At 44.5% G+C, this 18076-nt stretch overlaps 1 protein-coding gene across 3 annotated transcripts in view; it reads left to right on the top strand.

Annotated features, from left to right (window-relative positions):
- LOC147613336 (protein TPX2-like) overlaps positions 1–16915 on the top strand; it is an 87081-nt gene extending 70166 nt beyond the window's left edge. The window contains exon 7 of one of the 3 annotated variants that reach the window (XM_086782086.1): positions 16631–16915. In XM_086782086.1, the coding sequence (XP_086638212.1) occupies positions 16631–16889 (259 nt within the window). In that variant the 3' untranslated portion in view covers positions 16890–16915. The remainder of the gene's footprint in view (positions 1–16630) is intronic. The other 2 variants (XM_086782088.1, XM_086782087.1) reach the window with 2 other exon arrangements.
- Positions 16916–18076: the final 1161 nt, after the last annotated feature.

The raw sequence follows: 18076 nt of genomic DNA, 5'->3' as shown, positions 1-18076 counted from the left end.
CGAAGCTTCTTCTTCAGAACGTCAGGCACAAATCGCCGCCCAGATGCAAGCTTTGCAGAACTCCATCTCTCTCTTGACCGCTATCCTCTCTACTCTTTCGGGTATGGATACCTTGGCCTCTGCTTTAGGCCCCAACATTACTCCGGAACCGTTCGCGGGCGAGCAAAAACAGCGTACCAAGGAGATCGTGGACACATGGCTACATAAGTGGCGGGTCCATTTTCAGTTTCATCCATATGATGATGGAAAAAAGATCCAGTTTAGCAGCAGGTTTCCTCTCAGGCAAAGCTTTGCTTTGGTGGAAGGAACTCAACCCTAAGCCAACAACTTGGGCACAATTCGAAGACGTCTTCAAGAAGGAATTCCTCAAGAAAGAGGATGATTATGATGTTGCCCGGTTTACCGCTTTGACCATGATCTCGCAGCACCTCACTTATGAGATCTACCTCCAGAAGTTTAGGGACTTGCAGATGAAAGCTACAAAGATGGATCCCACTACTCTTTTGGGGTTCTTCGTAGCTGGTTTACCAGACTCATACCGTTTACAGGTTAAAAATAACAAATTCAAAACATTGGACGAGGCCATTCATTCAGCTCGTATCTATGATGATACAATGGTCTCTTCCAAGTCTAAACCCGTTTACCGAGCAAGGGAACAAGCTCAAAAGAAAGTTCTCCGCACCTATGGCTAACACGACTGAAGAAAAGTCTTCGGACCAACCTTCGAAGATTTCAAGTTCGACACCAGCGAAGAAGAAACGACTCCTTAAGGCTTTAAAGCTCAAGAAGGAGGGATGTTGTTTTATCTACGAAGAAAAAGGACACATGCATAACGAGTGTCCGAAGCAAAAGGGTACAAAAATCAACGCGGGACCCAAGCCAAAGGCAGCTAACCAGTTGTCTTTGACAGGTACGTCAGTTACTGTACTTTCTCGCCCTAGTACATGTTCTGATTATTTGTTCAACTCTAAAGTTTTTGGCTTGCATGATCTTCCCGAGTTTATGGAGAAGTGAATGGCCATAGAATTCACATTCTTCTAGATCCTGGCAGCTTACATAACTTTGTTAACTACAAACTTGTGCAGAAATCGAGTCTTGATGTGACACCCAGCGATCATACCTATGAGGTACGCTTACGTGCGGGAAGGCAAGTATGGGATCAAAAGGTAGAGATGCTTCCAATCCAGATTCAGGACTACAAAGATACTCTGGAATGCTATATTATGCACCTAGAAAATGTAGACTTGTTATTAGGGATTGAGTGGTTTAAGACTCTTCAAGTCCAGATAGATTGGTCTAGTCATATTTTTTCTTTTTAACATAGGAACACCCAGTATAGTATTTTAGGTGATTGTATACATCCCTCTCAAGGACCTCTTGTAAATACAGTTGATTTTGGAAATATAATGGATTCTTCTTTGTATACCGCTTTCCATTGTGTATTGATTCCACTTTCTTCATTTCTTATACCTTTCATGGATGTCAATGAATTAAGTGTGTTTGAAAGAAAAGAATTACAAAAGATACTTGATTCGTTTCAAGATGTATTTCCTAAGCAACTGCCATCGGGTTTACTACCTGAAAGGGTAGTAGATCATCGTATCGACTTGATCCTTGGTGCTCATCTTGTCAGTATTCCACCTTACAGGATGAGCCAAGCTGAGGAAGATGAGTTGGCTAAACAACTCGAAGATTATTTGAGGATGGGCCAGATCCGTCCAAGTAAATCACCTTGGGGTGTACCTGTGTTGCTTAGGAGAAAGAATGACAACACCTGGAGAGTGTGTATAGATTACAAGAGATTGAATAAGCTGACAATTAAGAACCGTTATCCTCTCCCTAGATTGGATGACCTGATTGACCGGTTAGCAGAAGCGAAATATTTCACGAAGATAGATTTACGTACTGGCTATCACCAGATACGTATTCATGAAAGGCATGTCGAAAGAACTATCTTTTGGACTAGGTATGGCCATTACGAGTTTCTCGTATTACCTTTTGGGTTAACCAATGCTCCAGCTACTTTCCAGCAAATGATGAAGGATCTTTTTCGTGAATATTTGGGAAAATTTATGGTGGTGTTCCTGGATAATATTTTGATATATAGTCGTACTCTTGAGGATCATGTTAGACACCTCACGATTGTCTTATCTATTTTAAGACAAAATTGACTATATGCTAAATTAAGTAAATGTGAGTTCTTTATGACAGAAATCATTTACTTGGGACACAAGATCACTAGAGATGGATTGAGCATTGACTATGACCGAGTTCAGAAGGTTCTTGATTGGCCTATACCGCGAACAGTGAAACAACTTTGTTCTTTTCTCGGTTTTGTTATTTTTATTCGGAAATCTGTGCGGGAGTACTCTCAGCTCACACTACCGATGACCGACTTATTGAAAGGTCGTGGACGTAAGTCAAATCAGCCTATCACTTGGAATAACGATTTAGATATGGCCTTCAGACGTTTGAAAGATAAAGTCAAGAAAGGGTCCATGAATAGTGCTGCAGATGCGCTTAGTCGAATTCGAGAGGTGAATACTTTGTCGTTCACCGAGATTTCTACTGACTTATTTGTCATGGAGAGGGCTTTGCAGGACTGATAGTTATCTTGGTCCATTTTGGCAGTAGATCCAGGATGGGAGCTCATTGATTGACCAAGACTCAATGACTGAACAGCCTACCATTCAGGCTGCAGGAGGCCAGTGGATGATTCGGAATGGTTTACTATTCCGTAATGACAAAATTTATGTACCACAGAATCCGGACATTCGGTCCAAGATTCTTAAGGAGTGTCACGACGCCTCTTCTGTTGGACACCATGGGGTACACAGAACGCTATCGTTAGTGAAACACACTTTTTATTGGCCAAAGATGAAAGGGTATGTAGAAGATTATGTTCTCTAGTGTCAAATTTGTCAAGCAAATAAAGCTGAACGCTTTAGACGGACTGGGTTGTTGCATCCTTTGCAAATCCCAAGTAATAAATGGGAAAGTATTTCCAGGGATTTTATTCTGGATTGCCAAGAACACATCAAGGCCACGATTCTATTTGGGTTGTGGTAGATCGCTTGACAAAAATGGCTAGATTTTTACTGACCCGAAAGAGTGTTACAGTTACGTAATTAGCACGGTAGTTTATCGAGCAATTGTTTAGACTGTACGGGTTACCGCAGGACATAGTCAGTGATAGGGACTTTAAGTTAACGAGTGATTTTTGGAAACTTGTTTTTTTGAATTTGAGTTCCTCATATCATCCTCAATTTGATGGCCAGATTGAAAGAGTGAATCAGATTTTGGAGGATATGCTTCGGGCATATGTATCTAAAAGACAGAGTTCATGGGAGGAATATCTTCCTATGTTAGAATTTACTTATAACAATACTAAGCATACGAGTACAGGTTTTAGTCCTTTCATGCTTATGTATGGTTTTCAATCTAGATCACTTGTTACAGTAGGATTCTCAGGACTTCAGCATGATGCAGCACGTAATTTTTTGCAAGATATGCAAGAAATGTTAAAAGTTACGAAGGAATCTATTAGAAGTGCTCTAGACCGAGACAGATTTTATTCTAATAGACATCGTTCACCCAGAGAGTTCTCTGAAGTAAGGTGGTGTATTTGCGAGTTCCTAAAGATTCCGAGACTTAACAGACAGGTCGATCTCCGAAATTATCCCCTAGATACTGTGGACCATTTCGTATTACATGATTGGTTCAGTTGCATATGAATTGGATTTGCCTTCTCATGTGAAAGTTCATCTCGTATTTCATGTCAGTAGACTTAAGGAAATACTGGGTGGAACAGACCAGTTAGTTACTCCTCAAGAAATCATAGATGTCGAGGACATGACATTTGTTCCACACGAACCTGAAAAGATTCTTGGATTTCGTGAAAGAAGATTGCGTAATACGCTTATCAGGGAATACAAGATCAAGTGGAAGGATCGTGTTGAGGAGGACGCTACATGGGAGACATTGGCTACTCTTCAGAGAGATTACCCTGGCTTTTTAGTGAGCTCAGGAGTGAGCTATTAGAGGAAGGGGAGTATGTGATGTGCACAGTGTGTATCTACCGTGTAATACACGCACACAAGACTAGCTTCGAGGTTTGGGGAAGCTTGGGGCTAGGCAGGCAGATTGACGAGCTGAGTTAGGGATAGACTAACGGGCGGGCACCCAAGTATGGACGGGCGGGCGCTCAAGTGTGGACGCCCGATGACCGGCCAAGAGCCTATAAAAGGGTGGCCAAGGTTAGTCATTAGTCATATAGAGTCTCGCGAGATTTGTGAGAGCTCTATGGTCTAGAGCCTGGATCTAGTGCAGACATGCACCTGCTTTACATAGCGGAGGCCGGCAGAAATCTCGAGGCCCGCGAGGGTAGCTTCGTGGCGGTATGGGACGTCGCGAGGTAGAGATTGGTCGGTACGTCAACCTAGCTAGCTCAGCTTGTGGCTCGGTGGGGACATCCAAGATTGTGGGCTTGCCCACGGCTGTCATGGTTGGGAGGTGAGTCAGTCCTGCACCCCCTTCTTGTTTATTTGTTTGTTTGCAGGTTTCAAGTCTCGTAACAGGAGCGTTCTACGAGGAGATCTAGTGGGGATTTGACACTAAGACTAGATGGATATTTTCAGAGATGCACAGGCTTGACATGAGCAAGAGATGTGAGAATCGTTTTTCTTGCAGCATATCGAGGGCCTGGGAGTAGCTCAGGCCAGCCCTAATTCAGATCCCCCCTCTTGCATAGAGGAGCATCTTCACCAGCCCATGGTCTAGAACCCACAGATCCAGACTCAGAGGGGGCATATGGTAGGCTCTCGGTCCCATGTCTCACGAGGAGGGGATGTTGTAGGGCCTGTGAGGAGCTGAGGACACTGGCTTGAGTTTCAGAGTCTTCTGCAAGAGATTAAGACAGAGAGGCTTGCAGAGTTACGGAGCAGCACAGATTGGCTGTAGTCTGTTGAGGCGGCAACTCCATCTTGGATGGGAGCTTTTATGCGGCGACATGAGCTTATCATTGTAGTCTGAGGATGCAAGGAGGACTAGGATTGCCTATTTTTTGATGTTGGCCCTGATGGAGAGGGTGCAAACAGAGTCTTACATTGTGGTGGAGTGCAGTTTTCAGAGGATCAGAGTGGTGAGGGTGCACAATAGAGAGTGGCAGGTGGACGCGTTCCCGAGCGAGGTGCTTCATGGTGCCTGTGGGCTTGGGAGCGGCACCCTCTAGCTTGCTTGCCATGGGACCCTCATGAGTGGCAGTGGCGGGATTCCTTTATTGCCCCTAATAGCCCTAGGATTCCCTTCTTCTAGTATACAGCTAGACCGGGGCACCACATATAGACGAAACGTCTAGGGCACTCTAGCGGCAGCAGAGCACTGGTAGTGCATGAGAGTTTTGACTGATTTCTAGAGATGGCTTTGGGGAGCTCACGGCCCCAAAGTGCATCGATTCTGGGCATCCTAGTGAGACCCAATGCCACTATCTTTGGGATTGGCCCGAGGCTTAGCAGATTTGGATGAGGATTCTATGCTCGATGGTTGGCTTAGAGGAGCGCCAGATCTACACCTGGGGTTCTATCGCTTGGTTAGGCCTTGCCATGGGATACGAGACAGAGGTGACCAGCCAGACCATTATTACACAAAGAGGTAGGACCAACTTGGCTCTATTGCCAGATTACTCAGCCCAGTCGAGGGACAGAGATCGTTGTCTATGGTGGTAGATAATTGCAGCATGGCAATGTAGTTTGTATGGCGGGCCTGGTGCTTCATGATACCACCTGCGGAGACCATTTGGGACTTCTGGGCAGAGCTCATTTATACTCTATGAGGTCAGTTCGATCGACTACAAGGGAGCTAAGATAGCATGTGGCAGAGGAAGGAGGCATTCATTGGCCTCTAGAGGGAGGGCCCCTTCTTCTCTCAGGCATAGGGATCAGTGCACTAGCACTACCAACCACTTGTATGGCTTTTCTCCCCCTATTATATGATTCAGTCTGGAGTGAGGGTGGGTGAGTTTCTTTCTTGGGGCACATCCTCCCCTATTTTATTTTATGTACCCATGTCATGCAATATCAGAACCCATCATGCCATATATCAACGGAAAGCTCTCAAGGAGTAGGTTCTAAATATTCAACCTCTGACAAGTTTGGAGATCGTTTGCAAAAATTTTACCATGCCCCCACTTTTTGAAGGAATATTCCCATGGAAAATCCTTAGGGGGACCTTTTGAGACCCCAAATCTCCCCTAATGGATAGCTTCTAATTTACCTCCATAGGTGTGCTAACTAGCTTATATTATGTAATGCCAAAAGCCTTCAAAAATTTTCAAGAAGATTTTGGTTACAAAATAGAGATTTTACTTGTGTGCTGCCAGACTTCAACCCCCCAACAAAAGTACAGAAGGTTCAAGTCTTTTTTATCTTAAACGGGTCTCAAACCTGGATCCCATCCTTTCGCATGTTTGTTGGATTAAATCTTCATGATCACTGGTGCTGACCAAATTATCTACATAGAAGACAATTATCACATACATGTCAAGATTATTGAAAGACCTATTTATCATATGGCCTCATGACCTTATAGCTCGTTTCAACCCATATAATTCTTTAATGAGCTTGCAGACCTTATTTATTGAATTGGGAAGCTAAGCCCTATCAGCTAAGTGACATATACCTTCTCCTTAAGGTTTCCATGCAAGAACACCAATTTTCTGCTATCATACTCTGACTGCATTGTCACCTTCCAACTTTGGATTAGCTAAAGCTTCTTCCAAAGTGGTTGGTCCTTTACAAAACCCATTATCTCACCTACCAAGCCCATGTTGACAATGTGTTCTAAAGCCCTTCTTTGATCTTCTATCCTCCTCAAATGACAATTTTCATATGGTAAAGTGTGTGGTTCTTCAAGCAAAGGATTGTGATTGTCAAAGAAATATCGAGCCCACATTGGAAGTGGCTTTCCTTGTTGTGTTTCAACAGGGTGGAATAGATTTTTGAGTCTCCATTGTCATGAACTCCTCCTCCTTCAACTCAACTCTTTACCCAGTTTCTGGGTCTAAATTTTTGGCTGATGAAAAAGTGGATGGACCTATCTCCTGCGATGGTGTGGATGCTCCACAAATACCACTTCTAGATTGGTCACCATCTTCTTTACCTTTGAATTGTAGAGCCAATATGCCTTTGATTCTTTATTCTATCCAACAAATATACACTTTTTGCTTTGGGCATCTGAGTGTATTCTAGTGGAATCTGGAACGTGCATAACAGTCACATCCAAAAGTTTTGAAATGCAACACCCAAATCGGCTTCAAGAGGTTTGATGCCTCTGGGGAACCTTCTTATAGCTTTGATTGAGGATGTGACATCCTGTAGAGAGAGAAACTGTATGAATGAGAGAGAGAGAGGGTGTGTGTGTGTGTGAGAGAGAGAGAGTGTGTCAAAGAGAGAGTGTGTTAGTGTGAGTGAGAGGGTGAGAGAGAGAGAGAGAGAGAGAGAGAGAGAGTGTGTGTGTGTGTGTGAGGGAGTGAGTGTGTGTGCGAAAGAGAGAGAGAGAGAGAGAGAGCGTGTCTATGTGAGAGAGAGAGAGAGAGAGTGTCTGTGTGTGTTAAGAGAGAGTATGTGTGTGTGTGTGTGTGTGTGTGTGTGTGGGAGACTATGTGTGTGAGGGAGAGAGAGAGAGAGGGTGTGTGTGAGAGTGCGTGCGTGTGTGTGTGTACGAGAGATAGTGTGTGTGTGACAAAGAGTGAGAGAGAGAGTGGAATATATATGTATATATATATATATATATATATATATATATATATATATATATATAGATATAGATATATAGATATATATATATAAGGCACTGGTGGGAAGTGTGGAACTGCCAACGTGGAGCCCATGAAGGCTACACCAGTTCTACCCAGTAAGAAGAAGAGTACTAGTAAAACATACTGGCAGGAGAAGGTAAGGAAGGGCAGTAAGGAAAATCTGAAGCAGTCTCCAAATTATCAAGGGAAGGAGAGAAGCAGCAGAAATGAAGGTGCTGACCAGCTTCTCTACCTGCCAGTAGGGAAGAGAAGAAGAGCAACCAGAGCAATGAAAGCAGTGACTCTGAGGGATCTCTTCAGAAGAACACAAGGAGGCAGAAAACGAAATGGTCACCAGAGGAAAGCTATGATGATAGCTCTGAGACCAGTTCAGACAGTAATGATGAAGCAGAGACAGAGCAGGTATACTCTCAGGTATGCCAAAGAATAGAACAACTCACTTGGGAGTTGAACCAGCTGAGGAAAGCACTACCATGATGCGATGCATTCATCTACAATCGCAAGTTGGAAAAGGAGAAGCAAAAAGCAGTCTTAGCAGCAAGTATGGAGGAAGTCAAAGATGACCAAGTACCAGTAATAACATTAAACTGTAAGGTCAGAAAGCATTGGAAACAGCTGGATGGAGTAATGACTGATGGAGGTGCTGGTGTAAACATTATGAGTGAACATACCAGGAAACTACTGGCGATCAATGAGGTCAAAGAAGCTCCATTCAGAGTGAGGATGGCTGATCAAAGGGTAGTACAACCTTTGGGGCTGGTGGAAAGAATACCACTAAAGGTGGGTGGAGCACGGTTCACAGCCAGTTTTCTCATACTGGATGTGGGAGACTCCTACTCCATGCTCCTAGGGCGGCCCTTTTTGAAAGCTGCAGGTGTCATACATGACTATCGAAAGGGTATCATCACTGTTGAGCATAAAGGAAGGAAAATTGAAATATCAACAAATGGTACCAAGCCATTGAATGAAGGAGTGAAACTAGAATTCATCTACCAGAAACAAACCACCTGAGAGATTGAAACAATGTTAGCTTCAATGAATATCTTTCCAGTTGGGGAGATTGATCTCAATGCAGTATTAGCTGACATTGAAAAGGCAGAGGAACAGTCCAAACTCTTCCCTAAGATGTTCTAGGAAGATAATGTGGGAGAGTGACCAGTATGTCTCACTGGTAGGGATGTACCAGTAGAGAATACTGTCAGTACAAATGGTAGTAGCAGCCTTAAGTCAGGATAAAGCTGAGCAAATCTGGGTAGTACCTGATGATCAAGAAATAGAGGAATGGAACTTGGGCACCAGTGAAGACCCGAAACCAACAAGTATCTGGATCAATCATTCAAAGAGAAAGTCAAAGCCCTGTTCCAGGAATATAAGGATGTTTTTGCTTGGGATCACAAAGACTCAAAAGGGGTGGATCCAAAAGTATGTCAGCACAAAATTCCTCTTAAACCTGATGCCAGACAAAGGTACAGAATGAATCCAAACTATGCAGAAAAGGTTAAGGAAGAAATTGACAATTTGCTCAAGGCAGGGTTCATTGCTGAGGTAGAGAGCAGTGACTGGCTCTTTCCTATAGTGGTTGTGCCTAAGAAAAAAGGGAAGTTACGGGTATGTGTTGATTACAGGAAACTCAATGCCCAAACTATCAAAGACCCATTTCCACTGCCCTTTACTGATATAATGCTGGATCAAGTAGCCGGGTATGAAATGTACAGTTTTATGGATGGCTACAGTGGCTACAATCAACTAAAGATTGCTCCTGAAGATAGAGAGAAGACTACTTTTATCATTGAATGGGGAGCATTCATGTATATTGTAATGCCTTTTGGTCTGTGCAACGCCCTAGCAACTTTTCAAAGATGTATGATGGAAATATTTGGTGACTTCTTACATCAGATTTTAGCCATATTCGTTGATGATTTTACAGTATACTCCAGTGAGGCCATGCACCTGGTATATCTCAGAATGGTCTTTCAAAGATGCAGAGAAAAGCGCATTTGCCTCAACCCCTTCAAATGCATATTTTGTGTTTGGAAAGGCCAACTACTGGGGCATGTGGTCTCCAAGGCAAGCATAGAAATGGCCCATGATAAGGTCAAAACAATACTGGATCCAAAGATTCCTGCCAGTCCTATTGAGGTGAGTTCATTCCTGGGGTACACCAATTTTTACAGGAGGTTTGTTGATAAATTTGCTACTACTGCTACACCTTTGTATGAGCTCACACAGAAAGATGTAAAGTATCAATGGTCTGGTGAATGTGAAGAGGCATTCCAAAGCCTAACGAAGGTCATAGCCAGTGAGCTCATTTTGCGACAACCCAACTGGGACATCATATTTCATGTGCATGTTGATGCATCAGGACTGGCCATGGGGGCAATTTTAGCACAGCCTGATGGTCGCACTGATTATCCAGTTTATTTCGCCAGTCGACGTTTTAGCAAAACAGGAAAGGGTTACTCCACTACTGAAAGGGAGGCTTTGGGAATGGTTTTCAGTGTGCTACAAAATTTCGCCATTATCTACTGGGCAGGCCATTTCACTTCTATGTTGACCATCAAGCTTTATTATATCTCATCAACAAGGTGGTCATTCAAGGGCGGCTACTACGATGGATGCTTCTACTCCAGGAGTTTGAGTTTAAAATTTTTCATAAACCAGGAAAAACACACTGTGGAGACTCTCAAGCCATTCGCGAATGAACCAGTAGATGCTGAGCTTTTCACCATCGAGCACCAGGAGAATGAGGATCCTGAATGGTTTGACTTGAAGCAGTATTTGAGTACTGGCTCAATGCCTCCAGAATCAACCACCAATGAGAGGAGAGCATTAATCATCAAGTCTACCAAATTCACATTAATTCAAGGAGAGCTGTATAAATTAGGCATTGATGGAGTATTCGCAGATGTGTATCTCGAACAGCAAGACAAACCATTATACTGGAAGCACATGCAGGAGAGGCAGGAGGACACTTCTCCAGTACAACTACCGGTAAGAAGGTACTGCAAGCAGGCCTTTGGTGGGAAACATTGATGCAGGATGTTTATAAATTTTGCAAATGCTGCGATATCTGCCAGCGTATTGGAAGGCCAGTACCATCAGACATGATGCCTCTAACAAATGTTGTGCCACTGGAAGTATTTATGAAATGGGGTTTGGATTTCATGGGCCCGATCAAGAAAGGAACTCAAAGGAAAAATAAGTATATTCTGGTAGCTACTGATTATGTCAGTAAATGGGTCGAAACAAAGGCTTTGCCTAACAACACAGCAAAGTCTACTGCTTGGTTCATTTGTGTGCATATAATAGCTCAATTTGGCTGTCCTTTGGAGATAGTCAGTGATCAAGGCACACACTTCCTCAATGACACCATCAAAGCTTTAAATGAAGAATTTATGATAAAGCATAGGAAGTCAACCCCATACTATCCACGTTGAAATGGCCAAGTTGAAAGCACTAACAAAACTTTGAAAGGCATTCTCACCAAGATTGTGCATCAGGAACCACATGACTTGGATCTCAAGTTACAAGTAGCACTATGGGCATACAGAACTGCTTTTAAGGTCACCACCAGTATGACACCATTCAAACTGGTGTAAGGCACAGAAGAAGTGGTTCCTATGGATTTCATGATTCCAAGTTTGAGAATTGCTGTAGAGCACAATATGGATTATAATGGCACCTTAAGGAAAAGGTTGGAGAATTTGTTTACACTGGAGGAAACCAGGCAGCGGGCAATTTGGGAGCAGAAGGTTGTGCAACAGAGAAGGAAGCACTGGCATGATCAAAATATTAAGCCAAGGCCATTCAAGAAGGGTGACTTAGTATTACTGTATCAATCCAGACTGGGGCCAAAGAAACCAAATTTGAAAATAGCATGGTATGGACCATACCAAGTTGAATGGGCTTACACAAATGGCAGTGTTAAGCTTAAAGATTTGGCTGGCCGAAGTCTCCCATGATTTTTCAATGCTTCCAAGATCAAACTGTATGAAGGCACCAGTACACTACCAGTAATGCGAATGCAAACTGTTCCTGCAGTACCAGTTGAAGAGGCAGTGATGATACTACTGTCAGAATACACAGCGGAGATGATGACCAGATCTGGGAACACAAGAGTAAAATGCAGTGTAGAAAATCACAGCACAAGAGAGAGAGAGAGATAGAGGCGTGTAACTCTGCTCTATATACACAAGAAGACCCCGAGTATGATACAAAATGGAATGGGGGCCATGGGGCCATTTTATATGGCCCCAAATACCCAGTCGGCCTGTGCTAAAGGCAGCTGACTGGCCCTGAACCTCCACGACGAGCAAATACAGCCAGTCGGCCAGCTGTTAGCAGTCGGCCATCAGAGATATGGAGTCGTGGACCAGTACCATCAGTCGGCCAGCACATGGGCCCTCTTGCCAACCCTGGGAAGCCACCCAAGCCATAGAAAAAATAGGGAAAAATGGGGGAAAAATACGGAGAGTGGGGAAAAATGAGAAAACGCCTCATAAGGGCGGGCACACCACAACAAAGGCCCTGGTGTCTAAAAATATACAGGAGATGACTTCTAACACTCCCTTTCAGCTCCTGTCTGTGAAACCAACCATAGGGAGCTGGGGTGCCGCCTGAGCAAATCCTGAGATAGCGACTTTGTGAAGAGGTCCACCGTACTGTCCTCTGTCGAACAGAACTCTAGCAAGATGTCATCAGCAACGATCTGTTCACGAACAAAGTGCCTCTGGATGACCATGGGTTCCTCCAGTGAAAGCCCAATCCTGCAATGCAACCTCTGTAACCTTACCACCTCACGAGCAGCATCACAAGCAGCCTGATACTCTGCCTCTGTCCTCGACAAGGCAAAAGATGAATGCCTCTCTCTGCTATGTAAAACTGCTCCTGGGCCTGAAGTAGATCTCCTTGTGTCCGAATCTCCTTCCCAAACTGAGTCACTCCAACCGTGGAGTCGGACTCCATCCAACAATCCCCCTCGTGTGTACAAGAGTCCATGATCCTTCGCATGCCGCAGAAACCACAGGAAACACAACCTGTCTCCCAAAGAGTCATCCACAACCATGAGCTCAACTGCCTTATCAGGAAGCTCCCGTCCAATCCGGTGTCCATCAACCAAATCAATGAACCATTCTGCTTCTGAGGCAAAGAGGCATCACACTGCTCACAAGGATCAACACCTGTTACGGTGCAAAATCAAGTCCCAGAAACCTGATGAAGACCACGCAAGGCGTTCTGAGACCTGTCACCCACCCCCTTTGAATCCAGAGCCACAAAGCCTGGAGTATGCACCTCCTTCTGCAAGTAATCAACTGCCACCTGCCTGGCTTTCCGAAAGGTCCCCGTGGAGAGAACATCCTCATCTACAGGAGGTTCTTTGTCCCGAATACTACGAGACATTAGAGCATAAGTGACCTGTTCAGTTTCCTGTGACTGACGAACACAAGAACTACCAACATCAGTACTGGAGAGTTCCTGCCATGCCAACTGCTACCATCTACTGGCAAGCTTTCCACCATCTGGTCCCGGAAAGCCTCCACCTGCAGCGTATCCACACTTAAGTGGCCATCACCAGACTGCCACTCATCACAAACCTGAGGACATGGGAGAGAGAGTGCTGAAGGCTTGTAAACTCCATTCTCCACTCCGCCTTCCCAAACTACCTGGCCTGTTGCTTTGTCGCGGAGAGCAACAAAGTGCTCATCAAACTCCACCCGTACGCCAGTCTTGCAAACCTGATGCACTGAGAACAGATGAAAACCAAGTGACGGAACATACAATACTTGGGAGGAATGCTTCCCCCCTCTACCACCATCGGGAACTATCTCCAACCTAAGGAGTCATGTGCCTGGAAGCACCACTATCTAGAATCCACTCCCGAGTATCCGTTGCGGAGAGTCCTCCAATCTCCTCCCTGCCTGAAGAAAATGAAACATCGGTGTCCACCACCTCCAGGTGCACAAAAGCCAGAGTCTTCATGATTGCTGCTGAGGAATCTTCACCCGTCTCGGTCTTTCGCTTGGGACACTGCCTCCAATAGTGGCCTTTCTCGCCACAATCATTACAGTTCCTCTCTGCCTTTAGTTTCTCGCGGTCAGTAACGGACTTCTTCTCAGAAGACTTCTCCGACGAAGCCTTCCCTTTGCCCGTGTTACGGGCTTTCGACCGTTGGCCAGTTAAGGCCTCCGAATCTCCACCCTGAGGAGGGTCGTGAATCGTTCCTCTTGGTCCAAGACCATGGGCACAAGCTTCTCCCACGTGATGGTGCTGAGCCTGCCACTGGTAATCAAAGACGAGTAAAATGCTGAGTACTGAGAGGGCAAGTGCGACAGCAACGTTATGGCCATGTCCTCTGACGATATCTCCTTCCCAGCCTGAAGAACTTCCTGCTGAAGAGCATGCAGCTTGTTAATATGCTCCCGCATCGTCAACGACTTTGTAGGGCTCATAACCGGCATCTGTACTTCCAAGGAAATCCTCTTCATGGGCGATACCCTGTTGTAAAGAGAGGCTAAATGTTGCGATATACTTCTGGCCAACGTCATATGCTTTACATGATTGATTACCTGCGGTGTGCAATTGAGATAGATAAACGAACGGACCCTGGCGTTGACACGATCCCACATCTGTGTCTGAGCCTCCCAGTCCTTTGGGATCGACGGTAACTCCCCTTCCTCTACTTCTGGCCGTGGAACCCAACGACGACGAAATCAGCGAGGTTGTAAGACTCCAGAACAGATTCCATCATAACCTTCCATATGCCGTAGTTGTTTCCGTCCAACTGACGGTCCACCGGGAACGTGGGGAGTGTCGGGATCTTCACATGCCTCTCGGCCATCTCAAATAGATCTGCCATTGCGGGGATGTACTCTGAAAAGGGTGGGTGCGTGGGAACAAAGAAGAACTAACACCTGCAAGTGGGCTCTCTAGCAAATCAGCTCGCCGTCCTCTTGCTTCTCCTCTTCCCAAACAATCCCTAACAGTCCACCAATCAGCAACACAACAGTCCCCCTCTTGCTCACACAAATTCCAAGAACTATCTAGAGCCAGGCTCTGATACCATGTCAGAATACGCAGCGGAGATGATGACCAGATCTGGGAACACGAGTAAAACGCAGTGCAAAAAATCACAGCACAAAAGAGAGAGATAGAGGCGTGTAACTCTGCTCTATATACACAAGAAGATCCCGAGTATGATACAAAATGGAATGGGGGCCATGGGGCCATTTTATATGGCCCCAAATACCCAGTTGGCTTGTGCTAAAGGCAGCCGACTGGCCCTGAACCTCCACGACCAGCAAATACAGCCAGTCGGCCAGCTGTCACAGTCGGCCATCACAGATATGGAGTCGTGGATCAGTACCATCAGTCGGCCAGCACATGGGCCCTCCTGCCAACCCTGGGAAGCCACCCAAGCCATAGAAAAAATAGGGAAAAATGGGGGAACAATACGGAGAGTGGGGAAAAATGAGAAAACACCTCATAAGGGCGGGCACGCCCACAACAAAGGCCCTGGTGTATAAAAATAGACAGGAGATGACTTCTAACAACTGCCACTATGTTTACAATACCACTGGTTGCTTCCATCAGTATTGTTCCACTGGAAGATTCAACAAGAGCCCACCAGTATCAGGAGCAGTGTATCTACTGGAAGCACAGCTGTAGTACTAGCATCAGAGCAGTCTACTGGGAACAACAAAACCACCAGTCAAGGGAAGGCAGGAAAAAGCCAGAGCCAATGCATATAGGGTCACTAAATAGCTTGGGATTTAGCAGCATATAGGGTCACTAAACATTATGGCTAGAGTTAAGACAACAATTAGAAGGATTTTCTCGCATATCAATCAATTACTGAAACTCACGCACTTTCTAATTCTACAGAGAGCTCTAAGTGCCCCTTCCTCTTGCATGCTCACAGCTGATGATGTGTCTCTAGCTCCTTTATCAAATTATGCTTCGCCATCGCCTGCTTCAAGCTTTTCACAACCTTCCTCTGCTCAATCATCTTCTTCATCAGGCTCTTCTTCTTCTCAATCTTCATCTGCATCTGATTCATAGTATCAACCATCAAAGAGCCCTACCCCTAGCATTAACTCTTATTCTTCAATCTCTTCGTTTTCTTTTTCTAAGCTGAGTTCACCTGCAAACCCTAATATGCCTGCATCACACCAATCAGTTTCTTCATTCAAGCAAGCAAGTTTGCCACCAGAGGAGATGTAAGATACAAGCAAGGCTATTGTAGTGGTTCCACCTGTGCAGAGAGCTCCAACAGAGGATACTCAGACATCCTCCTTGGCTGTCAAGAAAATTCAAGCTAAAGCTTTACAGAATAAGGACATTGTGTATGACTGGCCCACACAGTTTATTCTTCAGGGTGCAGAGGCCAATATTGTTAAGCTGTTCAAGCTAGAAAAGTTATATGCAGCTTCTTTGAAAAGACAGGTGACAGATATTGGTAAGGAAGCACTGGTTAATTTTGATAGAACCAGTCAAACTACTGTTATCAAGGACACATAGATTAAGCTTACACCAGAGTTACTGGCAGAAGTCTTCCAGTTGCACCATCATAAGGAAACCACTCCTTATTTCACTACGCAGCGAATTGTAGAAAAACTGGAGGAAGAGCCAGAGGTTACTGCTCAGAGGAAAAAAGCAGTCTCAGGGCATTACCTGCAAGAAGCTACAGTATTCTAAAAGCCCTAGATCTGGATTCCCAAATGCATGCATGTCTCTGAACTGTTGAGACGGGGATGGTCTCAAATCTGGTCTCTGTGAGTTGTCTCCTACTGACATCTCACTTTCCATTTGTGATTGCAGATCGGAGTATGTATCCGAGGACAAGTCCTCGTGGATGGCTTCCAAATTTCCAACCGATCTCGTTCCGCTTCCAAGAGTTGGGACTCTCAAGGCAATTTCGGATTGTGAATCGGCACCCAGATGCCGTCCAGATCTCAAATGCATAAATTTCTTTCAATTTTTCTTTAAGTGCAAAGTGATGAGTGATCTTTTAAGATGTTGCGGTGGGTTGTGTGCTTTTTGGTTGATTTCTATTAGTCGTGTTGTTTCCGAAGGTTAGTTGCAGTTTTAAGTGGTTTTTGGTTGATTTGGGACTGCAAATGTTGTCCAATTGTAATATGCCTTTAGGTATAAGGTGTATGCACTGTATGGAAGAGCTTGGTTCAGTTAGTTCTGTCTTTGCAGGCTCCAGGCGTTTTATATACACACACACACACACACACACACACACACACACACACACACAGACACACACACACACACACACACTTAGGTTCACATTTTCTTTTTTGTGTGTAGGCCTACTTAAGCAGACCACACACACACACATCCACACAGACACACACACACACACACACACACACACTTAGGTTCACATTTTCTTTTTTGTGTGTAGGCCTACTTAAGCAGAAAAATACAGGTGTATACTGGTGTATATTACTACACTAACTACATAAGCATGTCAAATAGCATTAGTATTTCTCCTTCCTGTAGAGCTTTGTAGCTGTGCTGGGCAGACCTTTCATGATGAGTGTTTCTATGCCGACCCAAAATATTACATAGGATAAAATATATATATATCTATATATATATACACATATATATATACATACACATACATATATATATATATATATATATATACATATACATATATATGCAGCATCGACTCTAGTACAACCCAATGATAATCTTGTAGTACCGATTTCCTCCACACCGCACGGTAACGCTCTCGTTGTATCTTGCGTTATGGGTAACCTCCAAAATGGTATGTGCCTAGATAGACTTCTCTCCGCTAATCTTATTATTGACAACTTCAACTCTAGTTCGTAAGGAGAATGCACACGTACAACTTCAAACAACCATGCAAACAGACGTACAAGAAGGTAAGTATCCGAGTTTGTTGACGAGGGATTTCAAAACTCCATGAATTCTCTCTTGGCTGTAGCACAAATGCTAGATATTGAGACAATGGTACACACTAACATGATAGGCTTTGATACCTTAGTGGGCGCAGACTCGTGATGGAAGGTAATATTGAGACAATAATGCTGGGACATGGCTTTCGAATGGTTGGGGGCAATAACGGTGACTGTGCCTTTGCTTGGTGAGTTGGTGGGTGGGCTGTAAGGGTGGGGGTCTCTTGTGGGGATACTGTTGGCGATGTGCTTGATGGACCAGTCTTTTTCTACTTGGGAATCCACACGCAAGTGTTGCCACCACACATCTCATAAGACATGATGCTTA

This window comes from Cibotium barometz, chromosome 44 (assembly GCF_041138505.1).
Source record: "Cibotium barometz isolate CiBa-2024 chromosome 44, ASM4113850v1, whole genome shotgun sequence".
NCBI lineage: Eukaryota > Viridiplantae > Streptophyta > Polypodiopsida > Cyatheales > Cibotiaceae > Cibotium > Cibotium barometz.
The sequence above is the reverse complement of the archived record's forward strand: the minus strand, read 5'-3'. Positions and strand labels throughout refer to the sequence as shown.